The sequence below is a fragment of the Corapipo altera genome, unplaced genomic scaffold, assembly GCF_003945725.1.
Source record: "Corapipo altera isolate COAL_440 unplaced genomic scaffold, ASM394572v1 0, whole genome shotgun sequence".
NCBI classification, from domain to species: Eukaryota; Metazoa; Chordata; class Aves; order Passeriformes; family Pipridae; genus Corapipo; species Corapipo altera.
The window spans coordinates 2,820,612-2,837,910 of record NW_020884872.1 but is presented as its reverse complement, the minus strand read 5'-3'; the positions used below and the strand labels follow the sequence as shown (position 1 = coordinate 2,837,910).

The window sequence follows — 17,299 nt, the reverse complement described above, 5'->3', positions numbered from 1 at the left end:
CGGGCTCTGCTGCCAGGGAACAAGGGACAGGGCGAAACGGCATCACGTTGAGCTGGGTGGGGTTCGATGGGATATAAGGAAAAATTCCTTCTCGGAAAGGGTGGGAAAGCATCGTAACGAGTTGCCCAGGGCGGTGGAGGACTCGCGTTCTAGAGGCGTCTGTCCCGATGTGGCGCTTGCAGAGGCGGTTCCGGGGCGATCCCGCGGGGTGACGGGGACTCGGGATGAGTGGAAGGTCCCTTCCCACGTGGACGATCCCGTGATCCCGGGACTCTGTCCCGGCCCGCCCGGGGCGGGGCCGCGCAGGCGCGGGGCGGCCATGGCGACCTTCTTCGGGGAGGTGGTGGTGGCCCCGTCCCGGGCCGGGCTGGACGAGGAGGAGGAGGAGCGGGAGGAGACCCCCGAGGACCGCGAGATCCGCAGGGAGCTGGAAAAGAAAAGGTGCGGGCGGCTCCGGGCGGGGAGGGGACAGCGCTGCTGAGGGCGGGTGTCGGGACAAGGTTCTTCCCCGCAGAGGGTGGTGGGCACTGCCCAGGCTCCCCAGGGCAGTGGGCACGGCCCCAAGGCTGCCAGAGCTCCGGGAGGGTTTGGACAACGCTCTGAGGGACGGGGGGGAGTGTTGGGGTGTCCTGGGCAGGGCCGGGGGTTAGGTTTTGATGATCCTTGAGGGTCCTTCCCAGCTCGGGGTGCTCAGTGGCTGTTTCCGCAGGGAGATCGAGGTGCTGTGGAGCGGGCTGGCCCAGGAGCCCTTGGCGTGCTCCAGGTTCGTGGTGGCCATAGGGCGGAACGCGGCAGGTGGGTGTGGAACCGGCCCGGGGGGGGATCGAACGCGCTGCTGGTTCGTGTGGGGGCGAGTCTGAGGAGGCAGGAGGTGGGAGGGAGGTGTGGGCGTTCCCGGTCTCCTGCTGGAAGAGTGGTCCTTAAGGATAGAATCATGGAGCGGTTTGGGTTGGAAAAGACCTTAAACACCACCCTTACCCACAGCTCGTGGAATGGTTTGGGTTGAAGGGACCTTAAAGCTCATCCAGTGCCACCCCTGCCATGGGCAGGGACACCTTCCACCAGCCCAGGTTGCTCCAAGCCCCGTCCAACCTGACCTTGGACAATTCCAGGGATCCAGGGGCAGCCACAGCTTCTCTGGGCAACCTGGGCCAGGGCCTCCCCACCCTCACAGGGAAGAATTTCTTCCTAAAATCCCATCTAACCCTGCCCTCCTTCAGCTTAAGGCCATTCCCCCTTGTCCTGTCACTCCATGTCACACTGAAAAGTCCCTTTCCATCCCTCTTGTAAGCCCCCTTTAGGTACTGGATGTCCAGCTCCTCATTTAGGAGCAGAGTTTTAACCCAGAGCTAAACTTAGTCTGTACTTATAAAACACACTTTTTGTTCCAGCTGTTTATTCCTCCTGAAAATTGTTGTATTTTCAGGTGAAGGGCAGAAGCAAAGTATGTTTTGGGTTAGGCTTTTATTTGAGACAGCCCCTCTTTCCCTTTACCTGACTTTTGTTTGGTAAACTCTCCTGAATTATCCTTTAATTGGCAAAACTTTTCTGCTGATAGTAGTAACATGCTCAGTGCAGTTTAATCTTGTGAAACAGGGATCTGTCAAATATGGGTCACTAAGCTGTAATTTCTTTAATTTCTAATGGGCAGTGTTTGGGGGGGGGTTGTTAAACTTTTGTTTTCTTGCTCAGTCAGTCCCTTTTCCACATTCCAGTTCTAACATGCCCTCTTTTCAGGTGCTTGTTTACTCATCAGGCCTAGAGGCTTAAAACACCCTCTGCTCTTCCCACACACACTTAAACTGCAGGGTTTTTTGGTAGCTGTTTCCCTGTGGGCATGAAGAAGTTTTAAGTCTTGCTTGCATTTATGTCCCATTTAGATGGCATTTAGTTTATATCCAAGTTTGCTTGTTTGGTTTTTGATCAGGTTTTTTGGTTTTCCTTGAAAAATGGTAATAGCTGTTCTGGATCTGTCTTCTGTAGCTTTTGACAGGAATTTGATTGATGAATATATTTGCCATACTCTTTTCTTTGCTTTCTAGAACCAGTGTAATAATTCTGCTTCAGTGATTTTTATATTTAATCTGTTATATCTGTGTCAAGAGATGTTAGAGGCTTAATATTCACATCCTTGGTTTATACTAAAGGAATTGAAGTTGACTGTAATGGTATAATTCCTAAGAACACAATTTTTGATGTTGTGGATCTCTATATGTACAACTACTCTTTATCTTACAGATTTTGATACAGTGGGGTTATCAATATTGTTGATCTCTCCTGGATTTGGCCATTAAATGCATGTTGAGAAAAATGAGTTATTTTTACTTCAGGTCACAAAGGGATAATCTAATTCAGGTATTTATTTGTACAACAGACATTTTATTACTTGTAAGTTAACGATATTTATTGGGTTTTGCAGCTTTCCTGTCGTCTTTTATTCTGGATTCTGTGTGCTGGGAAGTGGTTGGAGTTGTGAAGCTGTGGAATGAGTGGTGTCGAACATCCAGCACCACAAATGTCCTCCCCACAGATTCTTTCTGTTTGTTCTACAGATTAATATCAGACCCCACAGTAAGTGACTTAACCATTTGTTCCTCTGTGTTTTAGCTCTGTTAAAAAGGGAGCAATTTCATCCAGCCAAAAAGTGTTCAGGCTGCAGGGTTCTGGATGAATCTCATACATAATCTCAAGGGTTGATGCTCACTAAAACCGTGTGAGGTTCCGCTGTGTGAAACTCAGTCCAAAGTGAAAAATCCTCATTAAAAAAAACCCAAATGACTGAACAAGCTGTTGTCTGCAGCCACATCACTTTTACACATGATTATGAGCTGTTGTTGTGCCTTTTAAACCGCTTGTTTACACCATTTTTTAATTTTTTTAAGGTTTTACTGTGCCAGTGTAGTTGCTACGTGGCTGAGGATCAACAGTTCCAGTGGCTTGAGAAGGTAAAACTGGCAAGACAACAAACTGAGTGATGAAATCTTAGGGGTGGGGATCTTCAGCTTAGTGTGAGGGCCTCTTCTCTGATACTCTGAGCATGACAGTGTTGGAAGTAACTTTTCCCAGTGGCTTTCTTTGTTTAAATATTCAACAAATGCACTGATTTACTCCCTGCAGATTCTGTGGAGTCTCCTTCCAGATGCTGCCAGTTTTCTCTGCTGTAACCTCCCAGCTCAGTGCAGTTGCATCTTTTGGACAGTTTCAGGTTTCCAAACCCTTTTTCCTGTTTGGCTTTAATTTTCCAGGGCTTATTTCAGCTACATTTCAGCTCCTGGAGGATCCTCCCTTAAAATATGATAACACAACTGCATTTGTGCAGCTGCCAAACCTGTTGGGAGAATCCTGAGGGATGGTGTCTGTTCATGGGTGTGTTCTGTGCCTTTCACAAGGAGCAAGGTGCCTCCAAAGCAGCATTTATCCCACTTTCCTGTAGATTTAATATTCCCAGTGCCTCCTCCTGGCATCATTCAGGTACAGGAAGGCTGCTGGGTCATCCAAGTCCCTCCAAATATCATCACGTTGGTTTTAATAAGATAAAAGCCGGGGGGGGTGAATGTTGTGGCTGGTGATTTTCTTGATGGATTTGGGTCACTGCTTTGCCTGAGGGAGGTGTGGCTTATTTTGTCTTGCTGTCTGTCTGCTAACCTGCCTCCCCACCTTGAAACTTCTGCTGGGCTGAAGGACAGGCAGGGATTCTAAAGCCCTTTGTGTAAGGCTGGGGCTGGGGATTAAGTCAGGCTTGGAAACCCCGAGGCCTTTTCCACACGTTCTTGCACTTGATTTAAGCTGGGATTGTGAAAGAAAGGTGGCTGTGGTTTCCTTGTCTTCCCCATTTTGTGTTTCCCCAGCTGTGTGTGGGGATGTGTGATTTCCAGTGGGGCTGTTCAGGGACAGTGTTCCTGAGTGTTTTTAGACTTCGTGGTTCTTGGTGGGTTTAACTGCGCAGCAGAAACGTTGTGCTGGTGATCTTTTGCTTGTAATGGGAATTACAGACCTGTCCTGTGTGTAAACCCCGATTACCTGAGCAGCTTCAGTCTCCAGGAGGCAGATTTTTGCCTCTGTGTGTGTTGTCTCAGAAAAGGGATCACTGAGAAATTAGGAAACGTGGGGTTTTGCAGTTGTGCATTCCAACCAGTGTTCCCAGCAAAGCAAATGGAAAATATATGGGTTTTTCATCAGTTTACTAGTACACTGATGTGAGGGGACAGGCAGCTTCCCTCCTGTGATTGGGGCATAAACAAACAGGCAAGTTTCTGTCACATTTAAAAAATTCCCTATTTCCTTCTCCTGTGTTGGTGTTTTTTTGGTGGCAAGCAATGCATCCAAGAGAATGTTTTGTACAGTGGCTGTAAAACTCTCTTCTTCGAATTTGAGGAAAACTGTGGAAAATTTAAAGTCCTCTTTCTCCATTCAGCTTGAATAGAATTAAATCTGAGTGTTTAAAATAAAGACTCTTTCAGTGTTGTAGAACATCTGGAAAGCACAGTTCCCATTTCAAATGTCCTGCAGCTTAGTGAGCTGCCTGGTTTCCTTTGGAGTCCTTTTTCTTCCCACAATCACCACGAATAAAAATAGTAAGTATTGATATATTTGCAGTGCTGAAAACCTAAAAAACCTCCAAAAAATCACTAGACTTGGTAAATATTTTAGCTGTTCTTTGGGGTGGGGGTTTTTTTTATGTTCATGCCAAGAGAAGTGTGTGGGAAATTTTTACCTGAAAATTTCCTGTTCAAGTTGTCCTGCAAACCCGAGTTAAACTGCCCTTTGCTCTGAAATTAAAATTAATATTTGGGGTTTGATGCTGTCACTGGGAAGATAAATTTTCCTGATGTGGTTTGTTGTTTGTTTTTTTTTTATTCCAGGTTTTTGGCTCCATGCAAAAGGAAGGTTTGCAGGTAACCATCCTTTCAACGTGCCCCGTGGCTGATTATAAAACTCAGGAATCCACTTTAACACTTGCATCCCCATTCCTGAAAGCCTTGAAGACCAAAGAATTCCAGGAGCAGGTTTGCTGCCCACTGCTGGAACAGCCCAACATTGTGAGGGATCTTCCTGCTGCTGGTATTTGGCAATTTTTTACAGTTCCAGTTATTTGCAATTCCAGTTATTTACAGTTCCAATTATTTATTATTCCAATTATTTACAAGGCTGCTGGTGGTGGCAACACAAAATTCACTTGGAGGAGCATCCCACTGCAATTAGAGTTCTTACTTAATCATGTGAACTGGCTGAAAAGTGACCTTTTTGGATAATTAACCCCTAAAGTTTTCACATCTTACCCTGGAAAATAAGGATGAATTTCAAAACCACCCACAAATCCTTTTGCCCCTCAAGTGTGGGACAGAAGTACTGGAAAATTCTTCATTGTAGCCTCACAAAGCACATGGTACACTGGGTTTTTGGGAATTTTACTGATGAACTAAGTAGGTTTTGTTAAGAATTACTTTCATCTGAGAATCCAAGTAAAAGCTCATAAAATTATTTCTGCATATTACAGGTAATGTTTCAAAATGCTACTGGTTGACCTCATGCAAAAGTTAAATTCAGGTTTATTATATAACCTAATAAACCCCTCAGGCTTTTACTTTAGAATAAAATAATAGCAACATGAGGAAAAACTTGTCTGGCAGGAGCTAAAAGTAGATGATTTTATCTCGTTCACACTTTTTTTTTGGTTCCTGTTTGGTTTTAATTCTTTTTTTTTTTTCTTTTTTAACAGAAGCTCCTGTTATTTTTCTTTACCAGTAATACACATTTTCCAGTTAATACACAGTTTATTTACCAATAATACCCAATTTCCAGTTAAAGTATTTGCCAGGAAGAAGCACCAACTGCACTGAACTCATTTTTGGTGGTTTATTTCCTCGTGTTCCTGTGGGATGAGGGGTGGCTGGAGCAGTTAATTTGTAAACTTCCACACGTTTCAAGCTGTCATTTTTATACACAGAGCTGAGATTCCTTCTCTGCTGAAATTAAACCCCATTTTCTTCTCCTTTTGGTTTAGTTTTGAGTTACTGCCAGGTCTGGCAGATCCCTGCAGTGCTGTACCAGTGCTACACTGATGTCATCAAACTGGACACGGTGACAATTGAAGCCTTCAAGCCTCTGCTTTCTTCTAAAGTCCTCAAGAGTTTAGTCAAGGTAAAATCCCATGTTTAAAACTTACTGGGAGGTTTGGGCTGTTTCTGTGTGTCTTTCACCTCCTGCATTCTGCTGTTGGTGAAGATTCCATCTGAAAAGGCAGAAAAATATGGATTTTAGTGACAGGGGGCGGTGATTTCTGGAATTGTGCCTGCTGTGACATCTGTGCTCTGAGAAATAATGAATCTGCAGGTGCCCTCAAAACTTCACTTTGACTTTTCAGGCTCTTGTAGGAGCAATAACATATCAGGGAGTGATTTTTTTTTTGTGCTTGTTTAAGCTGCAGTTTCCTTTGGGGAAGTGTCTCACGTTAAAACCTTTCTGTTTTCATGGCTTTTTCCATCCTACATTCAGGGCTCTGTTCTACCTCTGTGTCTTGTGCCATACATAAAAGCTGCTTAAAACACTCATTTTGATCTATAACTTCTTTTTGGAACTAAAAGACTGAATTTCTGAAGATGATTCCCAACATTTTTGCACTGATCAAGCAGCTGTGAAATCGGGGCATTACTAAAGTGACTGGTTTGCCTCTTTCTAAATGTTTTTAATTGGAGTATGATTGGTTCAAAACACTCAGTTTTACCAATTGAACTTATGTTTAAATGGTAAGAGAGGTCTGTGTGTACTGAGATATTTATTTCAGCTATAAATGTGGGAATTGTAAATTAATTTCTTTCAGTACAGCTTATTCTGGTTTGCTAAATAAGTCTGACTGTACATAAATATTTGAACTCTGAAGGAGAACAGTAACAAATACTCAGGTTCTTCCTCTCCTGTCCAAGTGAGGAAGGATGCAAAACAATAAATCCCATTTTATGGCTGAACTGCAAATTCCTGTGGAGCCTTGAGCAGGTTTTGCTCACAGTTACTATTTTAATACAGTTAATATTTTAATAAAACTGGTATTCAGAGGAATAAAAATGGGAATAGTGGGACTTTTTGGGTTGGTTTTGTTCCCAGGAATGTGGTTAATCCTGATCATCTCTTCCCTTTTCCAGGATGCATCTGAAAGCACAAAGATGTTGAAGAAGTTCCTGACAGCCACTGAAAGTCACAATAATATCTATATTTAACAAGGACATTTGTGCCACAGGCTGCACTTTTGGAAACTCCAGTTTCTTCTGCAGAAGACTTTTGGGAATTTTAATTTTTTTTTTTTTTCTTTAAAAGTAGAATAAATTCCAGGAAGGTTTTTACTTCTCCACTCATATTTGTTGCTTTCAACTTCATCACTGCAAACACATGGATTCCTTCTGCTTGGTTTGGGAGACTTTCTTCTGGAGAGACTTCAGGAAAGCAGCTTGTTACTCTCCTCCTGAAGGGATTGTCTTACCTAAATATAAATTAAAAAATTACATATAAACTCCTTTTATATGGAAAAGAGGACATGAAGTTAAGGGATCCTGTCTATATCTAACAATAACACATATTTTTAACTTTATTTTCAGTCACAGAGTATTTTCTAATATCTGATGCTCTTTAAAGGTTTGGCTGTGATGGAGAAGATACAGTCTGTGCCCTTTTACATCCATAAATATATATAATTTTGTTTATGTGTCTGCACATACTTTTTTAATGTATGTGTTGATACAAAATACCGTAAGTAAAGTATGGAAAATGCCTTTTAAAGACTTAAATCACCTGGTGAAAGGGGCTTGCAGGATCACAAACTGCTTCAGCTGGACTTGCCAGGACAATTGTCCATTTTAAAACTCCAAACTTTTGGCAGCAGTAGGAATAGTACAAGATCTCCAATGCAGAGCTTGTGATTTTTAGAGGAAAGCAAAAGTTCAGGTTTTAAAGTATCTCAGAAAATTCTCTGGAAGTTGTTAACAATTTCAGCAGTTTATTTTAAATATTTGCTAGGATTGAGGTGCAGTTCTGGGTTGTTTATGCTCTGTTTAATTTAGCATTTTGTTTAAGGAAATGACGTTAAAAGTGGTGTTTGTGTTTCTCCCAAGGGAATTCTGTTCTCTGAGGCTCAGTTCCTTTAAATTGCTGTTCATGTTGTTGCAGAGAAGCAAGAAAATGTTGCTTCAAGTGCTGATGGATTTTGGAACAAAGCCTGAAGTGCAGGCCATGGTTCCTTCTGTGATTTTTTAGGGGGTTTTTCCCACTTCTGTCCATCATTTTAATCCAAAAAAATGGTTTCTTTGAGTGAACTGAGGATTCTCTTGCTCTGAAAGCTGCACATTGGCTGCATTTCCTTGTACCTGTTTGATTTATAACAAATAAGGTAGATAACCAAATATCTTTAATAATAAAACTGCAGGCTCTCATAGGAACTGTGAATGTATTTCTGGTTAGGTGTGATCACCCAGGCAGTTTGCAATCTCTCAGAATAGTTACTTTATTATATATAATTCAGTTTTTGCCACCTGGCTTTATGCTGAGGTGTGAGAGTGCTCTTAAACACCTTGAAGAAAAGTAACAAACAAAACACTGACAATTTAGGGGATGAAATTACACTGAAAACTGGTGTATTGGCAGAATTCCTCAAGGGTTAATTATTCCTGCTTCCAGGGGTGTGACAGCTCTGCATAGCTGCAAGTGTTCATGTAGGATGTGGTGAGTAAGTACTACAGGGCAGTGAAACAAGATATTTTAATTTAAAATTCTGTCTTTTTCCACAATTTCATAGCTATTTTAATTTAGAATTCTGTCTTTTTCCAGAATTTGTTGTGGGAAGCAGCTCATTCACCCCTTAAGTAGTTCTGGAATCAGAACTAATGATGCCCATGTATCTCATAAGACGTGAAGATTTTTTTCATATTTGAATGTTGCTACTTTTTTTCCCCCCTTCTGTGCTCTCCAGTACCTACCAAGAGCCTGCAATAAGGCTTTTCTTATTTCTTATCATATTAATAATAATAAATTTAATACTTGTATACGAGTCCATAAACTTCAAACTTGTCAAATGTGACAGGTGGCTTCAAATCTTTGGGGAGAGAAGTTTATTCTTGCCTGCATGTCTGAAATCTGATGGTTTAAGACTTGTTTCCTTAAGGGCTTTGCTAAATGCAGATAGTGAAACCAGAGAGAATAAACTGTTAGGCTGGAAGAGGGTTTTTTTCCCAGTTTTTAAAACCACCTGAGCCACTTGGGACCTTTTTTTAGATGACTCTGACCTTTCTTCTGCTGAATGTGTTCCAAATATTCAGCCTCTTCTCAAGTCTACTCTGCTTTGTCTTGCTACAGGATAGATTTGTAGGGAGATGTGTCCTCCCATTCCTCAGAGGTTCTGACTCCAAGGGAATGTGCCTGAGCTAGAAGTCCTGGGATTAAAACCCCTTTCTTGAGGCTTTATTGAGCTTTAGGCTTGGAACACGTTGGAGCCTGTGCAGTTCAGGTGTGGGAGTACAGGACTGTACACACACAGGTAAAGGTGATGTCCAAGCCAGGAAATCTGGGATTTGTTTGAACTTGTCCCAAAATCTCCCTGTTTGAATGCCAGAACAGTGATCTTGCTGCTACTCTGCTTCCATTCTCTCACAAACACCACAGGGACTCTCCAATAATAAAATTCTTGCAGTCTGTTGAAAATCCAGGAGGAAAACAGGCCCTGCTCTGCTCCCTGAGCACTCCTCTGTCCCATTAGGTTCCTCCTGGATTTGACACGATGGAGCAGCTCTTCCTGTACCTTTGTCCCTCCTGTGAGCCCTCAGCAGAAGCCCTGTTCCCAAAAAATGAGCCTGAACATTCCTGTTGGAGCCCAAGCCTTGTGGCACTGAAGGAGGGGACAATGGAGCTCGTGTCCTGAGGGTTGGTTTTGGTGACTCCTACCTGGGAACATCCTCCCTGAACATTGTTCCTGTGCCTCTGTGTGTTCCCTACACAGCAGAGATGGGGGAGAAAAGAGGTTTATTCTTTTGTCAATCCGTCCTTGGTGTTGCACATGGAATCATGGAATGGTTTGGGTTGGGAGGGACCTTAAAGATCATCCAGTGCCACCCTCTGCCATGGGCAGGGACACCTTTCACCAGCCCAGGTTGCTCCAAGCCCTGTCCAACCTGGCCTTGGACACTTCCAGGGATGGGGCAGGCATGGCTTCTCTGGGAATTCTATCCCAGCCCCTCACCACTCTCACAGGGAAGGATTCCTTCCCCATATTTAATCGACCCTCTTTCAGTTTAAAACCATTTCCCCTTGTCCTGTCACTGTCTGCCCATACAAAAAGCCCTGATCCCTCCTTTTTATGACCCCCCTTTAGGCACTAGGAAAATTTGTATTTTGGAAAAAGGCAAGAATTTTGTTCAACCTCATATTCTTTCTGATTTTTTTTTAAATGTTCAGTTTTGTGTCAAGGACGCTAACAAATCAAAATGAGCTAAGAATAAAATCAAAGTAGGAGAAATTAATGTTTAGGGGTCTTTTTCAGTACCATCGGATTTTTTCCCCCTTTTTCCCCTTTTTGGCAGGTGCTGCACATCCCAGCAACCAACATGAGCAGGCACCTCCACGCAGCTCAGGGAGATCAGAGCTTTGAGGTCAGACTTTCTTTAGACAAAACACTGAGATTCTGTTGATAGATCTCCTGGAATGGCTGATGAGCAAAAAAGTACTTGAGAATTCCCTACAATAAAAACTGTGGGAAACCATTAACTTCAGGGATAAAAATGCAGAGCACTTGTTTGACATCAAGGCATCCTGAGGTGTCTTTGGTGAGGGAAGAACACAGACCCCAAACAGTGTGTGTGGAAGAAGGTTAAAAAAGCTGAATGACAGGCTAAAGTCAAGTTTTTTTGCTTTCAAATAGAACTATAACCAAATGTTTAAATGTTCTTTGTGGGGGATATTTGGGTAATGGCTTTAAAATAAAAAATGTTTCATGGGAATGGTGATGTACCTTCAAAGGGCAGTTATTTAGCATAAAGCATTTACTGAAAAGACCTTGTGTTCCTCCCCTGAGTTTGAATCAGAGGATTATAATGTGCTTTCATGGGGCAAAACCACTGTATTTCATATCAGGACTGGTATTTGAGTTCTGTGAGGTCTGATTTGGACTTGAATCCCTTTTCATGAAATAAAAGCCACCCTTTACTTGTCAGCTCCAGAGGCTTTAAAGCTGCTTTGTAGGGAATGAACAAAAAGGGGAATGAATAATAATAATAGTCAGGATCACTAAAGGCAGCAGTTTGATTACTGAACAGATGAGCAGTGAATGTACAGCCTTGCTTAATTTAAAGGGAAAAAAACCAAAAAAAACCAAAGGAAACCTGTGGGAGGAAAGGTTGTAAGAGAACAGAGGCAGCCACCGTGGAGAGGTGAGAGCACAGCAGAGGAAACCTGAGCAGTGATCATCCCGTAAAATTAGGGTTTGAAAGGGTTGTTGTGAAGTAGAAGCAGGTTGTGGGGTGGGTTTGCTCTTCCCTGCTGCCCTGAGAAGCATTCCCACAGGAATGCCTTTGTGCTGCTCCACTTAACTCGCTTCCAGACTGGAATTAAAAAGGTATTTTTGTGCAGAATAAGCACAGTGAGAAGTACAAAATGCTTAGCCTGCCTATTCCCACCCTTCAACCCTGGAGGACACTTGCAAGAGACCCTTTGGCTGCTGCCAGAAACAAGCAGTTCTTCTCTTCATTCCTTAGAAAGTGTTGGTGCAAAACTGTCCGACTTGAATCCAGAATTAAGAATTCCCAGTGTAGCTCCATCGGGTCGTTGGCTTTTCTTTTTCCAAGTGGAAACAAGCACATTTGGGATGACCTTGTACTGCCTTGTGTGAGGGGATGCTCTGCAACAGTGGATTCAGCAGGAAAGATGATTCAGCACCTCCTCTTAGTGTTTTTAGTTTTTCGTGTACTTCCACTCCTCTATGAAGACAGAACTATGAGAGTGTATGTGTGGAATATTTCCTTTCAGCACCTATTAAAATTTAGTCCTTTTTTTTAAAAAAAAATATCTGGAGGGGGTTTATAAATAGACTTTGTGTTGTGGGAAGCACATGTGCTATGTTTACGGACATGGATTTCATCTCCTACAAGGCTCCTTGCAGAGATCTTTCCATTAAAAACCAAGTGTGAATGCTTCACTTTTTCACTAACTTCCAATTCAATAATTGTCCAAGAAAAATCTGGATGAAAATATTCCCCCAAGTCAATGCTGGAAATCAAATTTAGTATCAGTTTTGACATGGTTTTTGACTCTGTTTTGGTTCGAGCTCAACTGTCTCTGATGTTATTTTAGTTAAAGCAGTGAGTCTTGTACTTCATAGAATCACAGAATGGGTTGGGTTGGAAGGGACCTTAAAGCCCATCCAGTGCCACCCCCTGCCACAGGCAGGGACACCTTCCACCAGCCCAGGTTGCTCCAAGCCCTGTCCAACCTGGCCTTGGACACTTCCAGGGATCCAGGGGCAGCCACAGCTTCTCTGGGCAACCTGTGCCAGGGCCTCATCACCCTCACAGGGAAGAATTTCCTCCTAATTTCTAATTAACCCTGCCCTCTGTCAGTTTAAAACCATTCCCCCTTGTCCTGTCACTCTCTGCCTGGATAAAATGTCTCCCTCCTTCTTTTTGATGACCCCCTTTTAGATATTAGAAGGCTGCAATGAGGTTTCCCTGGAGCCTTCCCTTCTCCAGGCTGAACACCCCCAGGTTTCCCAGCCTGTCTCCAGAGCAGAGGGTCTCCATCCCTTGGATCATCTTCCTGGACCAGAGTGAGACCTCAGGTGATGCTGGAGGTGCTTCTCGAGATGACGGGAACACCGTGGGACAGAGGGAACCACCTATGGAACCTCCCATCCCACAGCAATACAGCGAGTGCTTCCCCCAAAGGGGGCACAAAAATTTCTGCCCTAAAACCATTTTCTGTGGCCTTCAGAGACAGCCCAGCAAAATCACAGACTGCACCAGGGGGTTTTCTTGGGCTGCTGTGAATCCTGCCCTCCCTCCCAGCTGGGACCCTGCGCTCTGCAGGGCAGGCAGGAGGGTTCCTCTTCATTCCATACAAAGCAACCCAAAACAGGAATAAACACCCAGTCTTACCTGTGAAGAACATGCAGGGCTTTTTAATAATCACGTTTGTTTAGTTTTCCCTCGTTTAGTTTTCACTTGTTGAACAAAGAAGCGGGATCAAAAGCAGTTGTCTGACTCTGCATTACACTTGCAGCGCTGTGCTTGGAGTCAGATGTTAAAATTAAGCTCAGTTGGGGAAGGTCTTGACTTGATCAGTGTGGGGTAGAGAAAGTAGTGCTGTAATGCTGCTGGAAAAGGTCACTTGTCTGTAAGGAAAGTAGCTTTCCTTGGATTTTACATCCCTTCTACCTCGGGTGTGCTGCTGCCACAGCTGTAATGTTTGGGAAGTGGCCTTTAATGTTGGAACTTCCAGGGAGCCAGCCTGCTGTTTTCCAGCATCCACATGTGGCTTCCAGACTTTCAAATCCAATCCACGTTATGAAAATGCACAAGTGTTGAATTCAAACCATATTTTAATAATTTGACCACCTGTACAATATCCTAATAACCTTTAGAGAACCTGAGAGCCTCTGTAAAATTATTCGGAGCAGATGTTAAATCTTTGGTGTATTCTACACGTTTACACGCTGGGGAACAGACACTAAACATTGCCCTCACAAAAATAACCCAAAACATATTTATTTCAAAGAATTAGAAGGGTTCAGGGCAGGAAGTGGGTGCAGGAAGCTCCATCCATTGTTGTGGTTTGTTTTAAAGGTGTGTTCAAAATGAGATGATGAAAAAAAGATTTCGGCTGTTACTGCAGTTGGACAGAATTATTTGAGTGTTAAAAAGATAAAAAGCCTTTTTTTATATATGTATTTTGTTCCAATAAGTTTCTCAGCTGTTACTTTTTCTAGCCCAGCTTTCTTTTTTATTATTTTAAGTACACTTCAACTCTCCAGCTTTAAAGACATCATTACAGGGCACTAAACCCTAAGTGCCAAACACATTCTCTGATGATTGAAAAATTACCTTTTTGGTCAGAACTTGAGAGTCAGAAATGGAAAACGTGCTGGAAAGAGGCAGAAGTCCTGGTTTGATGTGGCTGGGTAATGAGTCTCTTTAGTAGCAAAGCAAATTTCTGCTTTTAAAGATGAAGAAAATGTTGAGAAGGAAATGTGTATATATATATATATATATATATATTCTCTGTTGGTGTAGGTAGTTCCAAGAGTACAATTTCTGAATTGACTTCAGAAACTATGACACTTCTAAAATCTGAGTAAATTTGGGGGTGGTTTTATTTGTTTACTGAGGTTTTGATTTACTCTGGGGCTGCGAGGGCTGGACCTTCTTTCCTTACAATGACAGTGAAGGTTATGGCAAAGTCGTGGCATCTTATGTTGGTTCCTTGAGGAACTGTACTGAGGTTGAAGCAGGTGAGACAACCCAGTCACATCTGTGCACCCTTTGCTCTTCAAAAGTTGTGGTCAAATCATCTTTGGACAAATAGAGGCAAAACTGAAGCTCCTACAAACAGTGGCCTCCTGAATATTTGGTGAATTTAGGAAGGAATTCTTCCCTGTGAGGGTGGGGAGGCCCTGGTACAGGTTGCCCAGAGAAGCTGTGGCTGCCCCTGGATCCCTGAAAGTGTCCAAGGCCAGGTTGGACAGGGCTTGGAGCAACCTGGGCTAGTGGAAGGTGTCCCTGCCCATGGCAGGGGGTGGGACTGGACCTGATCTTCCAGGTCCCTTCCAACCCAACCCATTCCATGAGCTGTGGGTAAGGGTGGTGTTTTTATGGACTTTGTTTTTCCAGCAGCCCCAGCCCTGGAATAAGCAGTAGGAAGGTACATGGGGCAGGAGCACACTGGGGTCTTCCTTAAAAAGTCTTCCAGAGAGACTGGATGGAGTGTTTGGGGCTGGTCAAAGCTGTGATGAAATATATTCCTGTCCCAAAAGGGTTTTTCTCAGAGTTACTGTAGATGCTGTTGATTTCTCTGGGCTTTGGAATGGTCTTCCTTCGTGCATAAATCATGGATGAATTTAATAAACACAAAATCACTGCTTTTGTCTTAATATTACTGAGGACAGGAGCTGAGTATGTAGAAATACAAGGAACTGGGGAAACATTTCCCGAACTGTCACCAGCAAAAGGGAAAGCAGTAAATCTTGAGGGGTTAATGTGGAAAAGCTTATGCCTTTTCCATGGACAGCAACATAAATGAAACTGTTCCCTTTATCTTTCAAGTCATAACATTAAGAAATGAAAAGTTAGGAGCTCATGAAGTGAGAAAACAGAGAGTAGTAGCACAACCTGTCTGTAGTCATGGTTTTTAGCTCTCTGGATGCTGCTTTTCCACAAAATACTCCTGTCCTGGGAGTGTCCCAGCAGCTGATGAGCAGTGGGGAACGTGGCTGTGGTGACTGTCAGGTTGCTGGATGAACAGTGCTTTGACATGGTCAATTATTTCCTTCTCTTTTTGCCCTCTGAGTTGAAACAGAGTGGATATTTCTTCTTTCCTCCTTCACTGACTGAAGTAAAATAACCTGGGAAAAGTAGATATTCTGGGTCTATAAAAACTTGGAAAAATTCTGCTTCCTCAACAAAATTAAAAGAAGAATAGAATTTTAAGGGTTTCTTTGTTTTTTTTTAATTGACTGAAAAGTTTAACTTGTTCTGATACTAAGTATTCAATTTTAAAAGTTGGGGGTTTTTTTAATTTTGTTTTTTAAACCCAGACAAATTCAGCCTTTTTTTTTTTTTTGCTTTTAAAACGGAGAAAAATAAAGGTGTGAAAGCACCGCAAGCTGAAAATATCCAAAAAGCGTGGGAGAGGATCGATTTCTCTCAGTTCTTCTGTCAAGACGATAAATACAATTGTCCTAAATTCAGGGAATTCTGTTGACTTCATTCCAGGACTATTTTGTTCCCCTGTCTCTGAAGAAGTGGGTGGGGCTGAACCAGCTGGGGCGGGGCCAAGGGCGGGGCTCTGGTGGGCGTGGCACGGCCACGCGAGGGTGCTGTGACCCTGTCTCAGGAGATACCTGTCGGTCGCAGTTTGGGAATTTTTTTCCCTTTCCCAGGATTTTTGTAGTCCTTCCGTTCCGTAGGATCATGCTGTGCGGGGAGAGCTCTGCCCGTGCAGCTGGGCGGCCCTGCCAGACATCAGTGGAAAAACTCCTGGGCACGTTTTCCCTCTTTCCACCTCCCCCGTTATCCCCAAAGCTCCGGAGTGTTCGCGGTTCCAGCTCTTTTATCAGCGCCGTCCATCAGCAATTTGCTGCCGTGATTGGCACGGCTTTCCCAGCTCTCTGCTCCCTCTGCTGCCGTGATAACACAGCCCGTGCCGTGTTTCCAGATCGCGGCCCCGTTCCCTCCATATGTTTTCCATATGGGAACATGCTGCTCTCGTTAGCCACCTTGGGAGCAGCCCCGTCGGCCGCGTCCCCCGCTCAAGAAACAAATAAATTGTCTGGTGTCTACTGGATTTCCTTTCAGGCCTCACTCTCCACTTTAAACCTGGCGGCGTTCCAGGGCAATCAAAATCCAATCAGCATCCGTGCTACCTCCATATGTTTTATTTCCAGACTCTGGAGGAAGCTGAGCCCTCTTTTCGGCCGCGCGTTCCCCGCTCGCTGGTACCCGCGGAGCCCGCTCAGGGAGAAAGAGGTGCTCGGGTTTCCCGCAGAAATCCTCGGCCAGCCAAGCGCTGAGGATCAGATTGGGCTTTTCCTGGAAAGCGGAGCGGCTCTAACAGGGAGTGAAAGGAATGTAAACTGCGATTAGTTGGACGTGTTGGAAGCGCGCCGGGGTCCTCCCGGGCTGAGCCTCGCGCAGCGTAAGCAGAGCTGACAGGTCACCTTCCTTTAAATTTGGGGTTTTGGACGTGGTGATTGCCCCTGTCATGGGGCTGTTGGCGTGTTCTGTTGGGCTGTGTGCTGGAGTCTGTCAGCCAGTCTCCTCCTGAACCTAAAAATGGATATGTGAATATCAATCAATATGAAATAGAAGTCAGGAGGAATGTGCACGCACAGGCTAGAGGAGTTTCTCCAGCAGAGCTGCCTGGCATCCTCTGGGATCAGGCTTATCCCCACAGCTTCCACAGAATCACAGAATCACACAGTGGTTTGGGCTGGAAGGGAACATAAAGATCATCCAGTTCCACTCCCCTGCCATGGGCTGGGACACCTTCCACTAGCACAGGTTGCTCAGAGCCCCATCCAACCTGGCCTTGGACACTTCCGGGGATGGGGAAGCCC

General features: G+C 44.0%; 1 protein-coding gene across 1 annotated transcript; it reads left to right on the top strand.

The window, feature by feature from the left end:
• Positions 1-269: 269 nt before the first annotated feature.
• On the top strand, positions 270-9,029 carry PSMG1 (proteasome assembly chaperone 1). Its single transcript, XM_027634954.1, has 7 exons — positions 270-441; positions 710-795; positions 2,420-2,571; positions 2,883-2,945; positions 4,863-5,061; positions 6,005-6,141; positions 7,140-9,029. Exons 1-7 carry the CDS (start codon positions 320-322, stop codon positions 7,212-7,214), a joined length of 834 nt encoding a protein of 277 aa, XP_027490755.1. The 5' UTR covers positions 270-319; the 3' UTR covers positions 7,215-9,029.
• Positions 9,030-17,299: the final 8,270 nt, after the last annotated feature.